A 26,196-nucleotide genomic window follows, 5' to 3' on the forward strand; every position below is an offset into this window, starting at 1 on the left:
TTAATAAGATGCCTATTTAAAAACATTAAAATGTAAATCATTTTGAACAAGATTCATTTAATAATCTGCAAGCTTTAAAGAAGATACAGTAAAGCTTAGGCAGTGATTCATCAACTGAAATTTGGATTGGAATAACTTCAGCAGAATCTAAAGTTATGTAAAAATTTAAAGTTCAGTGCAATGTCTTTAATTTAGAAGGAAACAAAAAAGAACTTCTGAAATTCTTTTTGACAAAGTCTGCCCTAAAAGCTCAAATCTGTGCTTTTCTTGACTTTTCCCAGGGCTGATAAACTAACCAAGATTATAAGATGATCCTCTGATAAGGATTACCCAATCAGTTACTTTAAGAATGGTGTTGTTTGGTGCTGTTAAGGTTGTTCTCCTGAATTTTACTCTTCTAATTGAAAAAAATCTCTATGTAGAAGACCTGACACATTGCAAAGGGGTTAACCCTCATGCGTCCTTTTCAAGAAACATTCTACAGCTTCATTTAGACAATCAGGTGAAGGGTTGGGAGTGAGTATTTGATAAAACATTCCAAGTTTCTTGTGAAACTTCTGTGTCATTATTTGGAAGTATATATGTAAACAATGGGAAAAGTTGCTTAAATATGATGACTCATAATAAATTTGATGACAAAGGTTTTGATCTTTAAAAACAACCACTATAATATCACTATGAACTAGTCTGCTTTCATTTTTAAGGGTATTCTTTTTGTATGGAATAAATGAAAACATGTCTATTATTATTTCTTTGTGTTCATATGCGTGCAAATTATTCCTTCACATAAAGTATTGTAGTAACTAAAATAGAATTATGCTACTTTATTTTGTTAAGGCATTTCTCCCTAGAAAAAAAGAAAGGTATTGATGCATTTTTTCATTTTTTTTTCTTTCTACTTTTGTCAGATCAGTATGCATTCTGTCGATATATGATTGACATATTTGTCCATGGGGACTTAAAACCAGGTATTCCAAATAATCCTTGTTATTTGTCTGTTTTAACAGTCTTTGCTTTCAAGATTGTTTGTTTTATATGTACTAAACTGTTATTTTAATTTTTTTAAAAAAATTGCATAATGCATGTGTAGATTTAGAGTAAACCGATAAAAACCAGAAGTAATAACTGGCATTAGGGCCTTTAATTTTACTTGCTATGACTGCATGGCCTATTGCAAATGAAGTCTCTTGAAAGCAAAAAAAGTGTTAATATCTTTATGTACAAAAAAATGCTAATATCTTCAATAATATCTTCAAGTGAAGGGTTGAATCATCTTAGTCTCAGTAAATTTAGAATAAAAGACCTGTGACAATGAAAGCATTCTTTTTTTTTAGACAAGAACAGAATAAATATTAAAATCCATCATATTTCAAATATTGAATCTTTTTTCAAAACTTTTTGATTTTCTCACTTGCAAATGACCTTAGTTAATCACTCCAGAGAACTACTATTGATGGAGACAGTCAACCTTGGAGTTAATAGTCAGCAATGGAGAAGTCTTTTTACCTAAAGGAATGTATCTATCATCTCTCCTGTCTTAAAATGTTGCCCAGAGTATACAAAGGAATTCTTTGTTGCTGTTGGTTAGTCGCTACATTGTATCTGACTCTTTTGCGACCTTCTTGACTATAGCCTGCCAGGCTCCTCAGTCCATAGAATTTTCCAGATAAAAATACTGGAGTGGGTTGCCATTTCATTATCCAAGAGATCTTCCTGACCCACGGATTGAGCCCACATCTTCTACACTGCAGATGGATTCTTCATCACTGAGCCACCAGGGAAGCCCCATAGTAAATACTACAATGGTATTAAAGTACTAGTTGCTCAGTCCTCTCAGACTCTTTGCTATCCCAAGGACTATAGGCCACCAGGCTCCTCTGTGCATGGGATTCTCCAGGCAAGAATACTGGAGTAGGTAGCTATTCTCTTCTCCAGGGGATCTTCCCAACCCAGGAACTGAACCCCAAGCTCCTGCATTGGCAGGAGGATTCTTTACCATTGAGCCACCTGGGAAGCCCCAAGGGATTCTTTACTAACATCTTAATTAAGAATTAGTAACTTAATTGCTTATACTCTGTTTTCAGATTTAAAAACTGACAGTACTATGTTCATGATTGGGGAAACATTTCTAGGAAGATGGCATTGTTAGTTCAGTTCAGCCATTCAATCCTGTCCGACTCTTTGCAACCCCATGAATTCCAGCACACCACGGCTCCCTGTCCATCACCAACTCCCGGAGTTCACTCAAACTCATGTCCATCAAGTTGGTGATGCCATCCAGCCATCTCATCCTCTGTCATCCCCTTCTCCTCCTGCCCCTAATCCCTCCCAGCATCAGAGACTTTTCCAATGAGTCAACTCTTCACATGAGGTGTCCAAAGTACTGGAGTCTCAGCTTTAGCATCATTCCTTCCAAAGAACACCCAGGACTGATCTCCTTTAGAATGGACTGGTTGGATCTCCTTGAAGTCCAAGGGACTCTCAAGAGTCTTCTCCAACACCACAGTTCAAAAGCATCAATTCTTCGGCGCTCAGCCTTCTTCACAGTCCAACTCTCACATCCATACATGACCACTGGAAAAACCATAGCCCTGACTAGACAGACCTTTGTTGGCAAAGTAATGTCTTTGCTTTTGAATATGCTATCTAGGTTGGTCATAACTTTTCTTCGAAGGAGTAAGCGTCTTTTAATCTCATGGCTGTAATCACCATCTGCAATGATTTTGGAGCCCCAAAAAATAAAGTCTGACACTGTTTCCACTGTTTCCCCATCTATTTCCCATGAAATGATGGGACCGGATGCCATGATCTTCATTTTCTGAATGTTGAGCTTTAAGCCAACTTTTTCACTCTCCACTTTCACCTTCATCAAGAGGCTTTTTAGTTCCTCTTCACTTTCTGCCATAAGGGTGGTGTGATCTGCATATCTGAGGTTATTGGTATCTCCCGGCAATCTTGATTCCAGTTTGTGCTTCTTCCAGCCCAGCGTTTCTCATGATGTACTCTGCGTATAAGTTAAATGAGCAGGGTGACAACATACAGCCTTGACATACTCCTTTTCGTATTTGGAACCAGTCTGTTGTTCCATGTCCAGTTCTAGCTGTTGCTTCCTGACCTGCATATAGGTTTCTCAAGAGGCAGGTCAGGTGGTCTGGTATGCCCATATCTTTCAGAATTTTCCACAGTTTATTGTGATCCACACAGTCAAAGGCTTTGGCATAGTCAATAAAGCAGAAATAGATGTTTTTCTGGAACTCTCTTGCTTTTTCAATGATCCAGCGGATGTTGGCAATTTGATCTCTGGTTCCTCTGCCTTTTCTAAAACCAGCTTGAACATCTGGAAGTTCATGGTTCATGTATTGCTGAAGCCTGGCTTGGAGAATTTTGAGCATTACTTTACTAGCGTGTGAGATGAGTGCCATTGTGTGGTAGTTTGAGCATTCTTTGGCATTAACTTCCTTTGGGATTGGAATAAAAACTGACCTTTTCCAGTCCTGTGGCCACTGCTGAGTTTTCCAAATTTGCTGGCATACTGAGTAAAGCACTTTCACAGCATCATCTTTCAGGATTTGGAATAGCTCAACTGGAATTCCATCACCTCCACTAGCTTTGTTTGTAGTGATGCTTTCTAAGGCCCACTTGACTTCACATTCCAGGATATCTGGTTCTAGGTCAGTGATCACACCATCATGATTATCTGGGTCATGAAGATCTTTTTTGTACAGTTCTTCTGTGTATTCTTGCCACCTCTTCTTGATATCTTCTGCTTCTGTTAGGTTCATACCATTTGTATCCTTTATCGAGCACATCTTTGCATGAAATGTTCCCTTGGTATCTCTAATTTTCTTGAAGAGATCTCTAGTATTTCCCATTCTGTTGTTTTCCTCTGTTTCTTTGCATTAATCGCTGAGGAAGGTTTCCTTATCTCTTCTTGTTATCTTTGGAACTCTGCATTCAGATGCTTATATCTTTCCTTTTCTTCTTTGCTTTTTGCTTCTCTTCTTTCACAGCTATTTGTAAGGCCTCCCCAGACAGCCATTTTTCTGTTTTGCATTTCTTTTCCATGGGGATGGTCTTGATCCCTGTCTCCTGTACAATGTCATGAACCTCATTCCATAGTTCATCAGGCACTCTATCTATTAGATCTAGTCCCTTAAATCTATTTCTCACTTCCACTGTATAATCATAAGGGATTTGATTTAGGTCATACCTGAATGGTCTAGTGGTTTCCCCTACTTTCTTCAATTTCAGTCTGAATTTGGCAATAAGGAGTTCATGATCTGAGCCACAGTCAGCTCCCAGTCTTGTTTTTGCTGACTACAGAGCTTCTCCATCTTTGGCTGCAAAGAATATAATCAGTCTGATTTCGATGTTGACCATCTGGTGATGTCCATGTGTAGAGTCTTCTCTTGTGTTGTTGGAAGAGGGTGTTTGCTATGACCAGTGCATTGTCTTGGCAAAACTCTATTAGCCTTTGCCCTGCTTCATTCCATATTCCAAGGCCAAATTTGCCTGTTACTCCAGGTGTTTCCTGACTTCCTACTTTGGCATTCCAGTCCCCTATAATGAAAAGGACATCTTTTTTGGGTGTTAGTTCTAAAAGGTCTTGTAGGTCTTCATAGAACCATTCAACTTCAGCTTCTTCAGCATTACTGGTTGGGGCATAGACTTGGATTACTGTGATATTGAATGGTTTGCCTTGGAAACGAACAGAGATCATTCTGTTGTTTTTGAGATTGCACCCAAGTACTGCATTTCGGACTCTTTTGTTGACCATGATGGCTATTCTATTTCTTCTAAGGGATTCCTGCCCGCAGTAGTAGATATAATGGTCATCTGAGTTAAATTCACCATTCCAGTCCATTTAAGTTCGCTGATTACTAGAATGTCGACGTTCACACTTGCCATCTCCTGTTTGACCACTTCCAATTTGCCTTGTTCGTGGACCTAACATTCCAGGTTCCTATGCAATATTGCCCTTTACAGCATCAGACCTTGCTTCTATCACCAGTCACATCCACAACTGGGTATTGTTTTTGCTTTGGCTCCATCCCTTCATTCTTTCTGGAGTTATTTTTCCAATGATCTCCAGTAGCATATTGGGCACCTACCAACCTGGAGAGGTTCTCTTTCAGTATCCTATCATTTTGCCTTTTCATACTGTTCATGGGGTTCTCAAGGCAAGAATACTGATGTGGTTTGCCATTCCCTTCTCCAGTGGACCACATTCTGTCAGCTCTCTCCACCATGACCCGCCCGTCTTGGGTGGCCCCACAGGGAATGGCTTAGTTTCATTGAGTTAGACAAGGCTGTGGTCCGTGTGATCAGATTGGCTTGTTTTCTGTGATTATGGTTTCAGTGTGTCTGCCCTCTGATGCGTTCTTGCACCACCTACCGTCTTACTTGGGTTTCTCTTACCTTGGACATGGGTTATCTCTTGATGGCTGCTCCAGCAAAGGGGTATCTCCTCACCGCCGCCCCTCCTGACCTTGAACGTGGTGGAGTAGCTCCTCTTGGCCCTCCTGTGCCCATGTAGCCAAATGGCATTGTTAAGGAAGGAACTAATTTACATTAGAATAATTAAGGCTGATTGTTTAAAGCAAACTGCATTTTGTTTTCTTCACTACTTTTATAGAAATCTTTCTAAAATGTACAATTATAATTCATGCATATAAAGACAAACAGGCATGTTATATCTAAAAAATATATATATGAAAAACCTAGGTCCTTGAAAATTAGAAGATCATGAGAACTAAAGCTCTCAGGAAAACAGGTAATTTTAGTACCTTGTTCAAGTTAATGTCCTCCTTCACTTCCTTTTTTATTTTCATATCCTTTTTTCACTTTCTTATTGTGTTAGAAACTGAAATAAGGAGAAAAATACTGAAAAATACAATTACTTATTTTGTAAAAATGCTTAGTGTTAACATATGTGACAGTATCATAATAAAATAAGATAGAAACATTGAGGAAGGTTGTTTAATATAGTGAAAAGAGAGAGCTTTGGACACAAGTAGAGGTATCATTCTTGACTCCATTCCTTTTTAGCATTGGACCTTCAGCAAATTGTTGAACTTCATTTGATCTTCAGGGCTCATATATTTAAAATTGAGATTATGTAACAAACTTACAAAGTTGTTGATAGAACATCTAATAGATACACAACAAAGTACTTTTTTCTATAATACATTTATTTCACCCCAGCCTGTCTGGACAAGCATTCCACATAAAGGGAACCTAAAGAGAACGTATCAACATTGACAAGTCTCTGTCTCTATACACCATTAACTCAATCTTTAAGTAGCAGACTGTTGCCCATTTTATTCAGCTATGATAGTTTAAGAAACTTCTACTCTACTATACTTTGCTTTTTTAAGAGACCGAATCTTGAAGATATCAGTTAGCTATTTACTTACACACAAAATGAATCTACAGTGTTGATTAATGTGAGTTTTTAAATACCATCATCTGAAGAAAATGTGTTCTTTATTCCATTTAAATTATTTGTAGGAGCTACCAATTGATTATAAAATACAATTTCTAAGAAAATCACAAGAAGCAGATAACTGGGGTATCCAGTCAGTGAGAGATGTTAACAGTTTTGTAATCACAATGCCATTTGTGTCTTTCTGAAAATTCAACAATGTGTTAAGATCAGAAGGAGCAGTAAAACCGTCTCTTCTTGAGTTAAGGAGAATTTTGTTGTTGTTGGGGAGGAAGGAAACTTTCCTTTACTGTCCTAAGCTCTTCTATCTGCTATAACAATTGAATTGACATGAGAGAGGTCAAAAGGAGAAAATCAAATTTAATTTCATAAACATAGGAAGCCTACAATGAAGTATATATTGCTATCCTGAACTAAGAAATGAAATAGGCACCCAAGGCTCTGAAGGACAGGAGAGTAATTCACAAGACAATATAAAAAAAGAGTAGATATTGGGCAGTTTGATGTTTGCCCTGACATACAGATGGGGCCACCTAGATAAAATTTTGGTAATAAGTTTTCTTTTTCCTGTGAAAACCCTCCAGTTTAATTCCTTGTAGATAGTTATGGGAGGGGAAGTAGTTTCTCTTGAGGTTGTAGGATCTCTGTTGTCCTTGTTCAAAATAATCCACAAGTCAAAGTGGCACATCTTGAAGAGGCCTGTACTGAATCCCCAGGGTTCCCTTCTTTGGAACTTCCCCAGGAAGTTTCCCAGTTCAGAATTTGAGTTGGTAGATTGCTGTATCTCTCTGAACCAGTCTCTTAGAATTGAAAATAGGTCATCTCGGTTAAAGTTGTATCCCGTTCCATGAGGCACTGATAACGGGTGGGCTCCCAAAGTTAGGCCTATGGTGCAAGCAGTCAGGTATTTAATAAGAGACATTTATATGGAAACAAAAGAAAAGTAATGCTTAGTAATTGGAGTAGACTGTACTCCAATTTCTGAACTCCAACTCCAGTTGAGAAAGTTTCTAGATGTCCAACTTGAAGCATTTTAAGAGGGAGCAGGGACAGGCAGTGACAATCTGATGGATTTTTCAGGTTTGCAGTTTGAATGTATCTAGTGATCTTTCTGATTGGCCCTAGCAACAGGCATGAAGATTATCTGTATATGAGCTGTTATGGTGATTTCTCTGAAGTTTTTATCAAGTTGTCCAACTTTAGTGTGCATGTCTTTGGAAAATGGGCAGTTTTCGTTCTCAATGATTTCAAGTCAAAAGAGTGGAAGAAAAGTTGGAAAACTTAATTTGGAGAACTGTTGCCAAATATTGGTGAAAACTGGAAGAATTCAGGAGTCAAGTTTATAGGTAGAAAACAAAACCTCAAAAGACAATGGACAGTAGTAGAATCTAATACCCACAAAAGTATATTACTGAAACATAATTTTTCTCTGTAAAAATCATTCTCATATCTATCAAATATTGCCAAATTAAGACTAATCTCTTTGCAAAATAAGTCATTTCAATAAATTTGGCCCAATTATGTATATAAGTACAGTAAGAACAGTGATTGATCATATAGATCAATCATCATCTTACATTGTTTTTCTGACAAATTTAGTATAATAGTATAACAAATGTATAATATGATACTTAATGTTTATAACTCTAAAGACATGTATGTATTAATTAAATTACAAACTTAAACTTTTATTTACCAAAAATTATAGTAGCTGCTGTGAACCTGAAAAACATTCGAGTTAGTTTCTACTGTATCTTTGAAAACATACTTAATTTGTATAGTGCTTGTTTTAATTTTTATTTTTAATTAGAAAGTAATTGCTCTACAATGTTGTGCTGGTTTTTGCTATGCTTGTTTGTGTTTAAGCCAGTTAAATTGAACTCTTTTATAATTAAGTTTAGTAATACCATTCAGAAGTAGAAAAATACCATGTCTGTAATGTACATACATATAGATGGACATAAAAGAGAGACCTTATGATTTTCATTAAAACATTTTTTGAACAATAATTTTGGACAAGGCTGCTTATATAGCAATTCATATTTTAAAAGCCCGTTCTATTTTTTAAACAATTGAGTATTAAGATTTGGAGATAGTCTAGATACAAGTTCCTACAGAGATTACAAGACTTTTGCAGGGGAGGTTAGGAGATCTATGAAGAGAAATGGGTGGAATGTGAATTTCCTCTAGAACTGAATTTCCAATTTTGCAAAGATTTGTAAGATCAAAGGCTGATCAACCGTCGAACTACATCATCCTCAATTTGCTTCTTTATGTCAGGGAGACTTCTAACTTTGTTTTAAATAAAAATATTTATATGTTCTTCTCAGGCAGTTTTGTTGGCATGTTCAATTAATATTGCTTGAAGGGCAGATTTATGAGCTTTCTGTTTTACAAAACGAGTTAAAGGAAACATTCCCCAGTGAGATACAATGTCCGTCCCCATTATACAGTCAGGAGAAAGAGATACAATAAGGTATATAAAGCCTGTTCAGATTTATCAGTTCTCTTATAAATTTTTATCTTAATTCCATTAACTCTTATGTTACTAATTATAGCCTCCATTAGGATTTCATGAATAAATTTTAGTTCTACAGTATTGGGTAGGGGAAGTTGTCCCAGCCAGACATAATATCTATTCCCATAAAATATCCAGGTAACGTTGCCATTACTTCTTTACATAAAGCTTGTTTAAACATTCATATTTTTATAATCTTATCAACTCTTACATTTCTTGTACTTACATCCTTTCAATCTAATTATAGCCTGAGTCAGAGGCTCTACCAGTGGATATTGGTACCAGTTCATGGGGTTCCCATATCAAGGGTTTCCTGGAAACTTCTATTTTCTATCCCCAGACCATTTGAGTCATTTTTCTGCAGAAGGCTTTGGGCCCCCAGTGAGGGGTTAAGCCAAGGAATCCTGGTTCCTTTGTCAATATTTAATTTGATTAACTGGCTGGTTGCCCCTAGTGATTGTTGATCAGGTTTCTCACAGTAATCTCTGCCTTTCAGCTTTTTAAATTTCTCCAAACTGGGATAAACAGATGAACCTGTCTGGATTTCTTTAACATTGCTGGATGAAAGGGGGGACATTCAAGCCCACCCAGCCTTTTGGTAGCTATATGAAAACCTTTATGGTAAACGTATCAATGTCTGTTTTATTCATCCTGATGCTGGATGGCCTTATTAAAGGTTCAGGATATTGTTCTACCTGTCCAAAAAGAATTTTGGACAAGGAATGCAAAGGAAAACACAGAGAGAGAGAGAGAGGCATAAAGAGAAACAACAAAACTGTTTATTAAGAAGCTAAAATATGCACTCAGAAAAGGATGTGGGTGTGCTTGCAAATGAGGAGTGCCCCTCAGGTTTTCTGATTACCCTTTTTATTTCATCTTAATCTTTGAATAGTCATGAGTTTTTTCTATTAGATGCAGAATATTCATTGATGGGGCTTCCCTGGTGGCTCAGATGGTAAGGAATCCGCCTGCAATGTGGGAGACCTAGGTTCAATCCCCAGGTTGGGAAGATCCCCTGGAGGAGGGCATGGAAACTCACTCCAGTATTCTTGTCTGGAGGATCCCCATGGATAGAGAGGAGCCTGTCAGGCTACAGTCCATGGGGTCACAAAGCATTGGACATGAGTGAGTGATTAAGCACAGCACACATTCATTGATAAGAAAGTGAAAGCCAGGTGATTATCTTATGTACTTATATCAGCTTTGGTTCTTGTGCACTGGACTCCTGAAGCCACCACACACCCATGCTGAGAGCTATTTTCCCTTAAGTTTTCCCTTACCAGTTAGGTACTACACCTGGAATGTTGTATAGTGGTCATATGAAGCCTGGACATTTTTATTGAGCATGCTTGGCCATGCTCTGTGGGTTTTATGATCAGGGTTCCCTATTTAGATATCACAACGTTTAATCAAAGTCTAATTTATGTTTTGTTATTGATGCCATTCCTCAGTGGCTTTGCCTTTTTGCCTAATGACTACACATGAGTGTTACTGGAAAGTTGGTTCTTATTTCATTGCAGAAAGAATTCAGAGATGAAACAGGGAGGTCAAGAAAGCAAAGCGAGGATTTTTTTTTTTTTTTTTTTTTTGGTTGGATGAGCTCTTTTTATTGATTTGCCAGTGCTCTTTACATATGAAGGTATGAGCCCTTTGTTACATATTCACCCTATAAGCAGTAACTTTTAATTATTAAATGTAGTCCAATGATTATCTTTTTTTTACATAACAATAGAAAGTTAAGTCACTCAGTCATGTCCGACTCTTTGCTACCCCATGGACTGTGTAGTCTACTCCGTCCATGGGATTTATCTAAGGGATATTATACTCTTAAAGAGAGAACAGACAGTATAAGTTGAGTAGCTGTGCTGTTCACGAGATGTGTGGTTTCCTGCCCTTTGGCCCATATACCCCATTCTCTGTTTGTATCTAGCTTTCTGCCTGCTCTAACATCCCACCTTCAAGGAGTCTGAACCCTCAAAATCTTTTAATGAGCAAAGGGTCAATAGTCCATCTCCTGTAACTGCTTCAAGCTGAGTGTGGGCATTGTCTCTACCTTTGGGTGCAGATCTCCTTGGTATCTGTCAGAGATAGGGGTATTGGTGATGTTTACAGTATTGGAGATGGAAAGTGGGGAACAGCAGGAGGCAGCAACCTTGTGCAGTGTATGTGGATAGTTCTCAGCTTCAGGTAGGATAGGTTGAAATTCCTGCATCATCATTTGAAATTGGAATTTTCTGAAGCCATGGGGTTTCTGAAGCACCTCAGGTTTCAATACAGCAGCTATTAATAGGGAGAAATGGGACTATATTTGAGTATAGTTATTAGCTATATTACACATTTTATTGTTGTTCAGTCACTAAGCCACATCCAACTCTTTGTGATCCCATGGACAACAGCATGCCAGACTCATCTGTCCTCCACTATTTCTCAGAGTTTGCTCAAACTCATGTCCATTGAGTTGATGATGCTATCTAACCATCTCATCTTCTGCCACCTATTCTCCTTTTGCTTTCAGTCTTTCCCAGCATCAGGGTCTTTTCCAGTGAGTTGACTGTTTGCATCATGTGGCCAAAGTATTGGATTCCGATTCCATTGGAGCTTCAGCTTCAATATCAGTCTTTCCAATGAATATTAAGTGTTGATTTCCTTTAGGATTAACTGGTTTGATCTCTTTGCTGTCCAAGGGACTCTCAAGAGTCTTCTCCAGCACCACAATTTAAAAGCATTAATTCTTTGGTTCTCACCCTTCTTTATAATTCAACTCTCACATACATACATGACTACTGGTAAAACAATGGCTTTGACTATACAGACCTTTGTCTGCAAAGTGACATCTCTGCTTTTTAATACAGTGTAGGTTTGTCATAGCTTTCCTTCCAAGGAGCAAGCATCTTTTAATTTCATGACTGCAGTCACTGTCCTCAGTGATCTTGGAGCCCAAGAAAATAAAATCTGTCACTGCTTCTACTTTTCCCCTTCTATTTGCCATGAAGTGGTGGGACCAAATGCCATGATCTTAGGTTTTCTGAATGTTGAGTTTTAAGCCAGCTTCTTCACTCTCCTCTTTCACCTTCATCAGGAGGCTCTTTAGTTTCTCTTCATTTTCTGCCATTAGAGTGGTATCATCTGTGTATCTGAGATGTTATTTCTCAAATATAATCGTCATTTCTCCCAGCAATCTTGATTCCAGCTTGTGATTCATCCAGTCTGGCATTTCACATGATGTATTCTGGATATAAGTTAAATAAGCACACAGACAATATACAGCCATGTCATACTCCTTTCCCAGTTGGGACCAGTCAGTTTTTCCATGTCCAATTCTAACTGTTGCTTCTTTACCTGCATATAGGTTTCTCAGGAGATAGGTAAACTGGTCTGCTATGTGCATCTCTTTAAGAATTTCCCACAGTTTGTTGTTATCCCCGCAGTCAAAGGCTTTAGCATAGTCAATGAAACAGAAGTAGATGTTTTTCTGTAATTCCCTTGCTTTCTCAAAACTGAAACTCACAACAGAAGCATAATAATAGTTAGAATAGTCTAGAATATTATCTAATCTCTATTCTGGCCTTGTCTTGTTATTATGCTTTTATTGTGAGTTTCAGTTTTATTTCAGTGACTAGATTCTTCCATCAGATAGTGATATTCCCCACATATTGGATATGAGCAGTCTGGTTGGTGTCTGTCACTTACCTGTGATTAATGAAAATTAGGGTGGTAAATGAGAACCCAGCATACATTTCTGTTAATTCCATCAGGTTCCTCAAGGAGGCAGGGACTCCTGAAAGACTTAGGTCCTCTGGGGAGGTGTGGTTGTGGGCACAGATCCAACAGCCAAATGACTCAGTACCTTTAGCAATGGCATTCATAGTGTCAGATAGTGAATGTTTGTAAGCTAAGCTATGATGATGTGAATAACAAGAAGGACCCTTCAGATGGATGTGGACTCTGGTAATTCCCTGAGGCCCACCTGCTACTTCCTGGAGGGGACAAAGAAGCTCTGACTGCATGGGACTGCTGCTGCTGCTAAGTTGCTTCAGTTGTGTCCGACTCTGTGTGACCCCACAGATGGCAGCCCACCAGGCTCCCCCATCCCTGGGATTCTCCAGGCAAGAACACTGGAGTGGGTTGCCATTTCCTTCTCCAATGCATGAAAGTGAAAAGTGAAAGGGAAGTCGCTCAGCCGTGTCCGACTCTAGGGACCCCATGGACTGTAGCCCACCAGCCTCCTCCATCCATGGGATTTTCCAGGCAAGAGTACTGGAGTGGGGTACTATTGCCTTCTCTGCTGCATGGGACAGAAGGGTAAAAAGGTTTATTGGGTGGGAGAGGGGCTGAAGATAGCAAAAGAGTTGGGACATGAGTCGTCGGTCTGGAGCTTGTGCTCCTCCAGGGGTGCCACTAAAGAAGGCATTTGTGAAGCCTGAATAGGTCCCAACTGGCAAGGTTCCCTAACATAGGACTTGAATAGTACAGGTTCTCTCTATGGGCCATAAAAGCTGCAATATAATGAACTTCTGTCTGGTTTCCCTGCCTTTTGCAAAAATATCTAACTGAGGATACTGTTATAGTTGAGGCTTCCATTCTCTGGCCAGGTCTCATGGTTCTCAAGTTTATATCAGGGCAAAGCTGGGTTACAAATGAAAATGAGTGTTTTTCATTTTAAAAAGTCTAGAGAAAACTTTTCCTAGTGACCCAGAATGCACCTGAAAGGTGAGTCCTTGGGGATGGAGGAGGTGTTTCCCATAGTTCGTTCAGGGCGAGAGTGCTCCTATAAGAGAGGAGCACTAGCCTTAGCCTTAGGAGGTCCCATGGGGGTTCCCTAAGACAGGACTGGTTCCAGGCTTCCCTGTCCATCTAGTGAAACGACCCTAGCCAATATGGGGGTTAGCTATCCTCTCCCCCCAACCCATGGCAGTCCTGCTGGCCCCAGCATCCTGGGGCCCGTGTCCTTCCTGGAATCTGTGGTACCCAGGATGAGCAAGTTTCCTGAAGGCTCCTCTGCAGATTCTAAGTTCAATGACGAATCCTTCTGTTTCAGGGTATGTTCCCCTGGAATGGACATCCTCATCATTCTAGGACCTATTTAGTTAGGGAGCCATCTTTTATCTAAAAGGGTGTTGAAAGTCTTAGTTGCTCAGTCCTGTCTGACTCTTTGAGACCTGGTGGACTGTAACCCTCCAGGCTCCTCTCTCCATGGGATTTCCCAGGCAAGAATACTGCAGTGGGTTGCTATTTCCTTCTCCAGGGGATGTTCCCGACCCAGAGCCTGCACCTCCTGTGTCTCCTGCATTGACAGGTGGATTCTTTAGTGCCTGAGCCACAAGTTTCTGAAAATAGGCACTGGCCATTAAGGGAGGCGATTTAAAGCTTTCTCTTTTCCCTTCCTTTTTGTGGGCAGTGCCATTGGACCTCAAGTCCGCCCCCCATCCACCCAACCTCTTTCCAGCAAGCTATGTGAGGTGGCCCAGGACGGGGTAGGGCAGCACCAGGCACTATATCTGTACTTACAAGTGACAGAAGTCTCGAGGGCCCTGTGAAGACTCTCCCAGTCCATCGACCCTGAAGAGGCAAGCGCAGTGGGGGCATGGGTTACCACTGGGGCTTGTATCCCCTGGGCATGGCCATCTCCGCTACCCACCCCTGCCCAAGCCAACTTACCCCAAAGGGCGGGGCGGGAGAGGGGGGTGTTGGTGGCAGGGAAGATTGGGCAGCTAGGGGGCGGGCGGACCACCGCGAGGTGCGCTGTGGCAGCAAATGATGACTGCCTAGCCGCAGCCCCTCCACGATGGGCCCCACAGCGCAATGCGGAGCTCTGCACCTTCCTGATACCTAGGCTGCCTGTGGCCTGAGGCAGCTCCTGAAGGGAAGGCGACAGGGCCTCTCTGCAGATTGTCTTACAGCGTAGGTAAGGCCTTGCTTTAGATTTCCACACAGTTGAACATAAGGGCAGTTAATCAAATGATGGATAAGGCAAACCCAGAGGGCAAGGCTCCTGTGGTTCCCACCGCCAGATGCCAGTGAGACAGGCTGGAAACTTCCTGACGTGCCAGGTACAGTAAAAAATGCAAGATCTTAGCGGTGAGGCTGCAAAATTCCTGGCAGGTTTCTTTTTCGCCATTCCCAGCTGAGTAAGGCGCAGTGGCAAGAACGGAGTGAGGTAGGGAGGCAGAGAGGATAGTCAGGCACGGGTGGACCAATAACACCCCCTGTAAGGGCAGCCGCGGGGGAGAGGGCGGTTTTCTGGTTTTGTGTTTTGTTTTACCTGTGTGCCAGAAACTCCGTGGAAATCGCCTTGAGGTCGGTGGACAGACCTCTCTCTATTCACGACTGACACACCCTCTTGCGGGAGATTTCTCGTGGTGAGTGTCCTGTGGCTTTTATAGCTCAACGCAATACCACGCCTTGCTGCAGTAGGTCTGAAAATGCCACAGACAGTAAGAAAGCAGAGAGAAAAATGGCGGAAATCAGGCAGCACCTCTGGAGCTCAAGGGAGGCGGAAGCTTAGCCAAATTCTTCTCCTGTTCTCACCAAAGGTGTTCCCAGAGGGTAGGCTTTCTCTCATCACAGAAAGAATTCAGAAATGACAGGGAAATGAAAAAAAGCAAAGTGAGAATTTTTTTGATAGAATGCTGTCAAAGGGAGAGCAGACAGTTATAAGGTGAGCAGCTGCCCTGAGCTTTGCCTAGCTGGTTATGTGGAGGGTAGAAATGAAGCGGCGGAATATTCACTGGGGAGTGAGGATTTTGTGGTCTTATTCCCAGGTTTTCATTCTAGCTCCACCTTCCTGAGGGAGGGAGGGATTTTTATTTTTATTTAGTCTTGGTCAGGAGTGTCTTGGCATCAGTGCATGATAGGAACGTATCTGTAAGGATAAATTTTGTAATGAGAGCATAATGAGCAAAAGGTTACATTGGGATGCTAGAGGTTCCTGCCTGTTCCCACCTTTCTTTGTCTGCCTCCAGGTCACTTATCACCCCCAAATGTGGTTTCCTGCCATTCTGGAGGTTCCTGCTTTTCTTTGTCTGCCCAAGGACCCCAGTTGATTACTGTTAAGATGTATGACTTCTTGCCATTTGGTGCTTGGTGCCCCCGTTTCTCTATTCTTTTTTTTTTTTTTTCGTTTCTCTATTCTTATCCAGAAACTGCCTTCTCCAAAATGAGGAGGCTGTCCTTGGGTCCAGTCCTATGCCTCAATCCCTTTTTTAATAACCATCTAAAGATTCCACCCTGCAGGGATGAGTCCCGAGACTCTTTCTGAGTTCTCTTTGTTCCATCTCTTTCAATACTTGCTTTATTTACCTTACTTCTTAATAACCCTTTAAAAAATTTCACCTTGTTGGGAAGAGTCCCTTGACTCTCCCCGCAAGCCTCTTTTCATTATCTTGTTAATTAACCTAATGTTTTTATTAGCATCTGTGAGACCCATAAGGGAAATCTGAGACTGCTTCTTGAAACTTTTTTTTTATAATTAGGGGAGTTCTTATGGCTAGCCATTATATTGCTTTGTATCTACTTTTTAATTTGGTCTTTCCATAGGTACCAATAAAACATGTTTGACAGCTCTCTAAAAACTTAACAATTCAGAAGTTTTTCCAGTTCAGAGGACCCATAATTGAGAAATAGGATTTTAATAGTGACTCAAACCAATTAGACTTTCTATGGCTCAACCATAGGTGCAAGAGGTGTCCCCAAAATAGAATAAAAAGAGATGCAGCCCTCAAAAGACCCAAAAAAGTTCACTCCCCACAATAGTCTAAGAAAGTAGAGACCTTTGTTGCACAAAGGATGATGTAGTGCCTGCACTGACAGAGCTACAAAGGTGCTATGAAAAAGCTTTTCACAAGGTGTTATGAAAAAGGCTTCTTATAGACTGGGACCCTTATGATAAACTCCCCTGACAATGGGCACGCCTGGACAAAGAGATGCTAGTCAAAGCCCCGGTTGACATCTGCACTTAGGACCAACTGGTTACAGCTGCTCTAAATCCCAGTCTGTCTGACTAAGTCAGTCAAACTATCTGCAAGTGCAGATAGTTACATCAGTCTTCTAGATGGCAAATACCGAAGAGACTATTCTCAAAAGCCAAACAAACTCTCAGGACAGAACAGGACAAAAGAAACATAACAACAACAACAACAACAGCAAAAAAAACAGCGACCATCTCTGGGGAAAAAATGGATCAAAGGAACCAAGAGTACTCTGCCAGATTTTCCAGTCACTAAGTCTAATGAACCGGCTCTCCAAATAATTTCTCCTGCTAATTAAATTTTTTATTAAGGAAAAAAGACCAAAAAAACACTTACCATTTGTCTGATGTCCTAGGATCCCTCAGCTACAGCAGCCTTGGAGGGAGCAGAGTTCAGCCAGGAAAGTTTATCTCACTAACTAAGCCAGCTGTTTGGGAGGAAAAAAACTTTCCTCTTCTAGGTTGTAAAAATAACATTGACATGAGACAGATTAACACGGAAAAATCAAATTTAATTTCATATTTACAGGAATCGCCCCTAGCTATACACATACACACACACACACACACACACACACAAACACACAGGAATCGCCCCCAACTACGCACAGGGCTCAGAGAGCTCACATACCAAAGAGGTTCACAGACAGAAAGGTAAAATGAGTATATATATTGCCACCCCGAGCTGTGGAATAGGGCAGGGGTCTGGGGCTCTCAAGGACAAGAGGATTTCACGGGACAATACAAAAAAAAAAAAATCAGGTTTTAGGTACTTAGGTGATTATCCTGCCATACAGATGAGGACACTTAGATAAAAATTATCTCCTATAATAATTCTTTTCCTGGGAAAAATCCCCAACTTAAATACTTGTATTTAGTTAAGGGACGGGCACTAATTTCTCTTGAGCCTGTAGGATCTTGATTGCCTTTAGCTCAAAATAATCCACATGCCAAAGTGGCATACCTTGAGAGATCCCTTGAGAGACTATTATGGCTAATAGTCCCCATACTATTAGCCATACAGAGGAGCCCTTTTAAAGTCATAAGTAAACATTCTCTAAATAGCCATGAGTTCAAATCTCTAGCACTGTGTAATAATCAAACTCTTAAAAAAAAAAAAATTCCCAAGTGCCATAGAATTAGATGTCTTAATACCATTCATTGACTTTCTAGTTGCCCTCATAATTTATTTCATCTGCCTGCCTTCATGAGTTTGAAAGTTCATTGCTATAATGTATAAGAAATTAAAGAATATGTAAATCACTATTTCTTGTTTGGAAATGGAAGAAGTTGGAGAATGGAAACATGTACTGTATGCTCATTGTTTCATATAAAAGATTATATAAAGCTTCATAAGTGTACAGAAAGAAAACTAATAATACTATCTTTTTTGGTGATATAGTACATAAGATGAAGTGAGAAATCACTAAATATGGCTCACATTTTCAGAAATAAGGAAAGGAAAACAAGATTTAATATGGGTATCTTAATTTAGAGAAAATGCAAGTGATAAGACTTTGACTCTGACTGACAATTACAGAATAAAACAATTCCTGCCAAGTTTATTGCTCTGCATGTATCCAGTATTTATAAAACATTTGTGCTTCCATCTGTTTCTGTTTGGGATTAGTGGAACACCTGTTATTGTTTAGTTAGAGTTCGTTATTAATTATTGGTAATGAGTTTTTAAAACTAAAACTTGATTTTTCCCTGTGGGAGAAAGTGGTTTTTTTTCTCTTTTTTGGTATAATATTGTCCCACCCTCCAAAGTAGCCCAAATTACAGCTCAAATTTGAAAAGCCTTGTTAATGTACTAATGCCTTGATGGAAGTCTCACGTTTTGCTTTTTTATCCCATCAAATAAAATGCCTCTAACTAATATAGTCTTAAATTTTTTTAGCTATCTAAAGATGAACAGAATTGCTCTTTCTCTGCAGTGAATATGCACTATCCTATAGTCAGAAACAATCCCCACCTCAATTACAGGGACCATCTTAATTGGTCCTGTAATCTTAACTGTAAAGATCAGATCACTCTGTTGTTTGAGTTAAAATTCTTTTATGCTAACTCACTCTATGAAGTGAAGGTGCAAGTGTTAGTCGCTCAGTCACGTCCGACTCTTTGCAACCCCATCGATTATGCTGTCCATGGAATTCTCCAGGCAAGAATATTGGCGTGGGTTGCCATTTTCTACTACAGGGGATCTTCCTGACCCAGGGCTGAAACTCTGGTCTCCCACGTTGCAGGCAGGTTCTTTACCATCTGCACCACCTGGGAAGAAAAAGTTGAAAAAATTATGAAAATTCTGTTTACACCTAGAAAGTTAGTATTTGCTATTAAGCCTGAAACTAAGCAACTTCAGAAGACAAATGTCTACAGTCTATAATTTTAGGATATTCCAGACATTGAAGAGCTCCTTTCTTCAAGAAATACTTTTGCTATTTCCTTGTTGCTGGATATCTGGGTTATTTCCAGTTTGGAGTTACTGATGCATAAAACTGCTATCAAATATAAATAAATACTTTTGCTGCTGCCTTTCAGTGATCTAACAACCCCACCATGATATCTCCTAAATGTGTAGATGTTCAGTGTAATAAGATGCATTTTGAATAGCCCCTAACCTTCTTTAGGGAGGAAGGAGGGGAAGAGAAAGAGAGAGAGAGACCCCATCCTTCCATGGGGACTGTCCTGAAGCCGATGACCTCTACTTTTTCTGTAGGGCTAGAGAGTCTAGTTGTCATTTTATTTTTTCAATTTATTTTGTATTTTAAAATTTTTACTCAGTTATAATTAACATAGAGTATTACTATATTAGTTTCAGATTTATAGCATAGTGATTTGATAGTTTTATGAAATATTATTATGAAATGATAACCACAATAAATCCAGTTACCATCCATCACCATACAAAGTTTTTGTAAAACTATTGACTATATTTCCTATGTGTACATTACATCCCCATGATTTATTTATTTTATGGCTGTGAGTTTCTACCTCTTAATCCCCTTCATCTATTTTGTGCATTGCCTGACCGGCTCCTCTCTGGCACCCACCAGTTTGTTCTGTGTCTAAGCATTTGTTTCTGTTTTATTTTGTTTGTTTATTTGTTTTATTTTTTATATTCTACGTAAATGTGAGATCATGTGGTATTTGTTTTTTCTTTCTGATTTATTTCTCTTAAGTATAACAACTTCCAGGACCATCCATCTTGCCTCAAATGGAAAGATTTCATACTTTTTAATGGCTGGACAATATTCCACTGAAATATATATATATATATATATACCACATCTTCTTTATCCATTCATCTACTGATGGATACTTAAGTTGCTTTCATGTCTTGGCTATTGTAAATAGTGCTGCAGTGAACATAGAAGTACATATATGTTTACAAATTAATAATCTTATAAGAGAACTATTAAAACTGGTCAAGGCAGACATTGGTTGCCAGACTGAGACTCAATTTACAGTGTCTTTTGTCTTTTTGCTTTTATTGTTTTTAGAAATCCATAGTACAGATGTTCAAGGTAGAAGCCTTTAGATTTATTAACCTTTATCAACTTTCCAGTAACTCCAATTTCCTCTTCCATATTTTGTGGCTAAGCATATTTTTCTTAAGTGACAGCCTACTGGTGGTTTCATTATTTAGGCAGACTCTTTAAAAGAAGTATCATGATCTTGCTAGGCATTTTCATTCTCCCTCTTAATCAACTTCCACTTGGGCCAAATAAATTGCATGCATTGCTGGACAGAGTCAACCAAGTTAAACAAGAGACACATTTCTATGGGTAAAAAATCACGTGGCTTACAGAGTCTTTTATACTCAGTATAGATAAAGAAATCAATTTAAATGTCCTGTACAAGGACCAGGGTTAATGCGCTTTCACTTAGTAATTTTAACACTTTTTTCCAACTTTTCATCTCTGTAGCCATTATGATTAAAGTTCAATACAAGTTAAAGTTTATCCCTTAGAAGTTATCCCACCATTGAAATTCCAGCTGCTGTCTGACTTTTGCTTGAGTCAAGAATTTATGTCAAGGTAATTTATTCTACTTTCAGTGTCATTTATTCTCTTAAAATTGAAGGTATTCACCTACCAAAATCTTTTCTGACTATAATAAGGTATTCTTTGGCAGCCCATATTCCAATTCTGTGGGTTTTAAGACCATAGCTAGAAAGAGCCTCAAGGAATAAGTTAGTATGCTCATTTTATTAAGATCCTTTTCTTGAACTTCAGTGGTGCTTAACTGCATTTTTGGTTTGATCCTGCTGAGAAGAGGTCAAATGTAATTACATTATAGTCACTGTTATTTAATGGTTTAATCTAATGTATTTCAGAGCTCAATTGGAGAAGAAGAGGTAAAATTTAGCCTTGCTGTACTCTTCTCTAAAAAAATCCTGCTCCTAAAAAATATACTCACTTTGGTTCCAAACATCTAATTATTTTTACAAAGCAAAAGCTTTGGGAGTTTTGATGTTTACTCTAAAAGCAATTGTTGAATCCCCTCTCTAAGCTGATAATCCAGAAAAGAGATAAGACACAGTACAAATAATTTTATAACTGAGGATAACTAGATAGACATGCAATAGATGTTCAGAAAATGTACATTAATCTCAGGATATTAAGAGTAAATGGTTATCTTCACTTATCTGGACCTCTTAATATTTTTAATAGTTTAAATCATTTAAAAATTGTTTGCAGAAGTAAGATTAAAGGAATGGTGAAAATTGTGATTAAAAACTTAAACATATCAAAGTTAAATGTTTATTTCATCAATTCCCTGGTTTTGAAGGTGTACACACACCAAATGGGAAACTTCTTTCAAAAGGAACTGAACTGCTCATCAACTATCATGCATAAACTTACAATGCATCCACCTTGTAGATACCAGTTCCACATTTCAAACATCTTTAATAGACTCTGGGATATTATTACTTCAAATTCTTTCAGAATGTGCATCATCAGGATGCAGCAAATGAATTTTTGAAATTTTTGATGGGTCATAATTTTGTTGAAAAGATGTCATCTTGATTCCATAATTGAAAAACATTTTTATTTTTAGATTTATAAGCATTAATTAGAATGATAAATCCAATAATCTTTAAATTTATACATTATTAATCCTTCTGAATTCCTTCGCATTTGTATGGTTTAAAAAAGCATAAATTTTGGCACACAGATTTTATGAAAACACAAAAGGGTACTATGATGTAACGTTTCAATGAAATGAGATACTTTATATTCTAGTCACAAACTGTTGCATGATAAAGTTCAAGCTGAAGAACTAATTGGATGAGGATACCACATTCCCTTTTTGAATGTGTTGTTTGCTCATTGATTCTTGAATTTTAGAAAATTCATTTTCTTGTGAAGATACATAGTCTTAAATTTCACTTGAATGGTCAATTTCAATTTCATCCTAATCATTAAGGTTTAATGTACTACAAACTATCTTTTTGCATTCATCTTCTGATTCACCCAATAACTTAAATATCTTCCTTTGTCAATATTCTTCTCTTTGCAATAATGGGTGGGAAATAAAAACTCTAAATTCTAAACTGTATTAAATGAAACTAAAAATTATGGACCATAACAATTTCTCCAGACTTTTGTAACTTCTTGAATGATGATACAAAACTTTAGTCAAGACAATGAAAAAAACTGAATAATGAAATAATGATTTGTTTTACAATTACATCATCCTTCTAGGCAATCCCATCATTATTCTATCTTCTTAATATTTTTTTCCTTTTATAAAAATTGTTGGGAATAATTAATAATTAATGATGAAATAATTCCTAAGTTTACGAAATAGAAATTGTTCAAGATATAAGGAAAATAAGATCAGGAATATCCCATAATGTGTCCTGAATTTTTAAAACTGACCAGTAGTGCCACATGATAATTACAAGATAGAATGAGTTTTATTGCTTAAAAATAATTCATTTTTCTTTGTTCCTTGGAAGATCTATAAATATAAGACATGGAATATTAGTCTTTGTGAATAGTGAGAATAGCTCCTAAAAAGAAACCAAAAAACCAAGATTGGCTTCAGTGGACCCAGATAATACACTAGGAACCAATGGAGAGAATGGAAAGGTGAGGACCATCTTTCTATTAAAATAGGATTTAAATACTTTGCCTGTGGGTTTTTTTGGTTTGTTTGTTTTTCACTTTTCATCTTGAGAATTTTTTTATAAAATTCATTTCTTGAGATCCTTAAAATGATAAAGTAATATGTACACATGTCCTTTCCCAAGCTTTTTTTGCTTTCTCTTTTACTAAGGAAGTTTACTGCAAAAGGATAGTGCTTCTAGTATGAACGTTCAGAGAAAATCTTGTGGAAGAGGTAAAAATTGAAATGCACTTTGAAAAATGGGTAGGATATGCCTATGTCAGCTTAAGGCTAAAAACATTTAGGGCTGAAGGGATAATAATTAAAGCACAGAATCACAATATCTTGAAATGTTCTTTTGTGACTATCAATTACTGAGTGTTTAATTTTGCCAGGTTCTTAAAGTGGGCTTCCCTGATGGCTCAGCAGTAAAGAATCTGCCTGCAATGCAGAGACTCAGGAAATGCCTGGGTCAGGAAGATCCCCTGGAGAAAGAAATGGCAACCCACTCCAATATTCTTGTCTTGAAAAATCCCATTGACAGAAGAACCTGGTAGACTATAGTCCAAAGTGTTGCAAAGAATCAGACATGACTGAGCAACTCAGTACACAGGCTCTTAAAATAATCTTATTTAATCCTTATATAACTTTGAGTGTAGTGTTTTATTATCCCTGTTTTATATAAATAGATGAGAGAACTGAGGCACAGAGAGTTCAAGTGTTTTGTCCAGGTCACACACTGTGTGGACAGAGAATTTAAACTCAGGTCTGCCTAATCCTCAAGCCTTCAGAAGTAAGACCAAATCTCTCAGCTTCCCAGACATAGACAAGGAACTGCCAGTGTTTCACTTTGATTGTCATGAAAGGACCTAGAAAGAGAAACAAAATTGGAAACATTATGCAAGATGGTTCAGACAGAATGAAACTGGAAGGACAAGTATGTCCAAAGAGAGGAAGTAAAGCTTGACCTCAGGTGGTATGATGATAACTAAGTTGATTTTAGAAATATCACAAAGGTAAACTCATAGGATTTATCAATACTGGTACCATAGGAGAGGAAAGTGAAAGCTTATTCAGAGACTGTTGGCCTGAAAACCCCAAAAGATGCCCTAAATAGGAAGTAAAGGAAGAGAGTGCCCACTGAAGGGGGCAGAGCTGGAGAAGACTTTGAATTCACTTATTCTTAAAGCCACAAATAGTAGTCCGTTGCAAAAGGGGAATATGTGAAAATTCCAATCCAAATGTCATTTGATAATCATCCATATGCTAAATACTAAAGATCATTCTGGGTACCTTCACACACTCATTTAACTCCCACAGCAAACTCTAAATGAGGAGGCTGTTAGAGGATCAGTTGTGGACTTCCAGGGAGAGTTCAGTTGTGGAGATAGAGTTGCCAAGACAGTGAGTGAACTAAGTCAGAAAATAAACACTGAGTATCTTCTGCATGCTCAGCGGTCCCAAAGTGAGCACAATAAAGGACATAAGAATACTTAAAGATGATCTCTCTTTTAACAAATATGGCGTATGATTATTTGAAAGAGTGAACAGGAACTAATAAAGAAAAAGTTTAAACTTGAGAAATTTCATAATACAGACACTAAATATTACAAGTTTCAGAGGAGGTAATATGCATCTAGAACTTGAGAGATGGATAAATTTGACTCACTGTTGAAGAATACATAGGGCTTGCTTTGTGTATGAAAGAAAGAGAAAATGAATGAGGATATAGCAGTGTGTGTGACATCGATGTGTTTGTATGGTGATGATGATACCAGACTGGAAAGAGGATAAATTAAGATTAGAAAACATTAGGGCATAAGAAGTGATGTTTGTAGTGATAGATTACAGACACATGGTCAATCAGGCACAGCTGATTTTTGTTATGGGAGAGAACCTTTGAAAGATTTAAAGCAGGACAGTGACGTGAAACCAGCGTTTCAGAGATGTGATCATGCAGTCCTCTGAAGGTATTAGAAACAGAAGAAAGTGTGTGGAATATTGCTAAAGCTGTTGTTTAAAATATAACTTGGAAGGAGAGTCACAATTCACAAGCCATTTCCCATGGGTGATGGCAACTGTGTATAAGTGACTTAAGAAATAAGTATTGCAACTCAAAATGCTACTAACTATCTGACAATTTAAGTTCACACAAGAGGTAGAAACGTAAATGAGGTATCGATATAAATAAGAAAAGTGAAATATGTGTGACTTTGACCAAAACCAATTGTAAGTTAAGTGCTGGAACCAGACCTGTTCATAACCTAAAAGGGAGCAATAGCTTCCTTTTTTTTTCTTTGGCTGATTCCTTTTGTTTTGCATCATTTTATTTTTATTCTTCAGCAGTAGCCATGTAGTGCATGGACATGACAGGGGGTGAGAACACGTGGTTAAGCACACAGACTCCAGAGTCAGTCTACTTTGTTTCAAATCAAGGCTCTGCCACTTGCTTGAAATGATAACTTTAGTCAAGTTACTCAATCTCTTTAAGTCTCTGTTTCCTCCTCTGTCAAATGAGGCTAATAATGGAATTATTGCAGAACACATGAGCAGATGGTCAAAGCACACTAAGAATCCAACGCTTTCCAACTGTTGGCTCTTCTTTACTAACTGAACATATATCCAAGGTTGTTTGATAGGGAGGGGAAATATTTTTTAGAACCACATCAACAGATAGCATACTAGACCAATTTTGCCTGCTCTAGGAGAAGGCAATGGCACCCCACTCCAGTACTCTTGCCTGGAAAATCCCATGGATGGAGGAGCCTGGTGGGCTGCAGTCCATGGGGTCGAGAAGAGTCGGACACGACTGAGCGACTTCCCTTTCACTTTTCACTTTCATGCATTGGAGAAGGAAATGGCAACCCACTCCAGTGTTCTTGCCTGGAGAATCCCAGGGACTGGGGAGCCTGGCGGGCTGCCGTCTGTGGGTCGCACAGGGTCGGACACGACTGAAGTGACTTAGCAGTAGCAGCAGTCATCCTATGTCTTCTATCCTTGGTTCTGCTAACTATATAATATGTGTGTAATAATATGTAATTTATAGTGTTAAATTAAGGTCCATAAAAATATTGCATTATATGCATTAATGAGTTTGGTTTAAATGTCTTCTAGATGAGTTCTATGAACATCCATCTATCCAGATTCTAT

The 26,196-nt window shown here is 38.5% G+C and overlaps 1 protein-coding gene across 1 annotated transcript in view; it reads left to right on the top strand.

The window, feature by feature from the left end:
• LOC113898890 (triadin-like) overlaps positions 1-26,196 on the top strand; it is a 159,542-nt gene that overhangs the window by 27,343 nt on the left and 106,003 nt on the right. Inside the window, exon 5 of the mRNA XM_027552193.1 lies at positions 909-968. Within this exon, the coding sequence (XP_027407994.1) occupies positions 909-968 (60 nt within the window). The remainder of the gene's footprint in view (positions 1-908; positions 969-26,196) is intronic.

Source organism: Bos indicus x Bos taurus, chromosome 9, assembly GCF_003369695.1.
Source record: "Bos indicus x Bos taurus breed Angus x Brahman F1 hybrid chromosome 9, Bos_hybrid_MaternalHap_v2.0, whole genome shotgun sequence".
In the NCBI taxonomy this organism is placed as follows: Eukaryota; Metazoa; Chordata; class Mammalia; order Artiodactyla; family Bovidae; genus Bos; species Bos indicus x Bos taurus.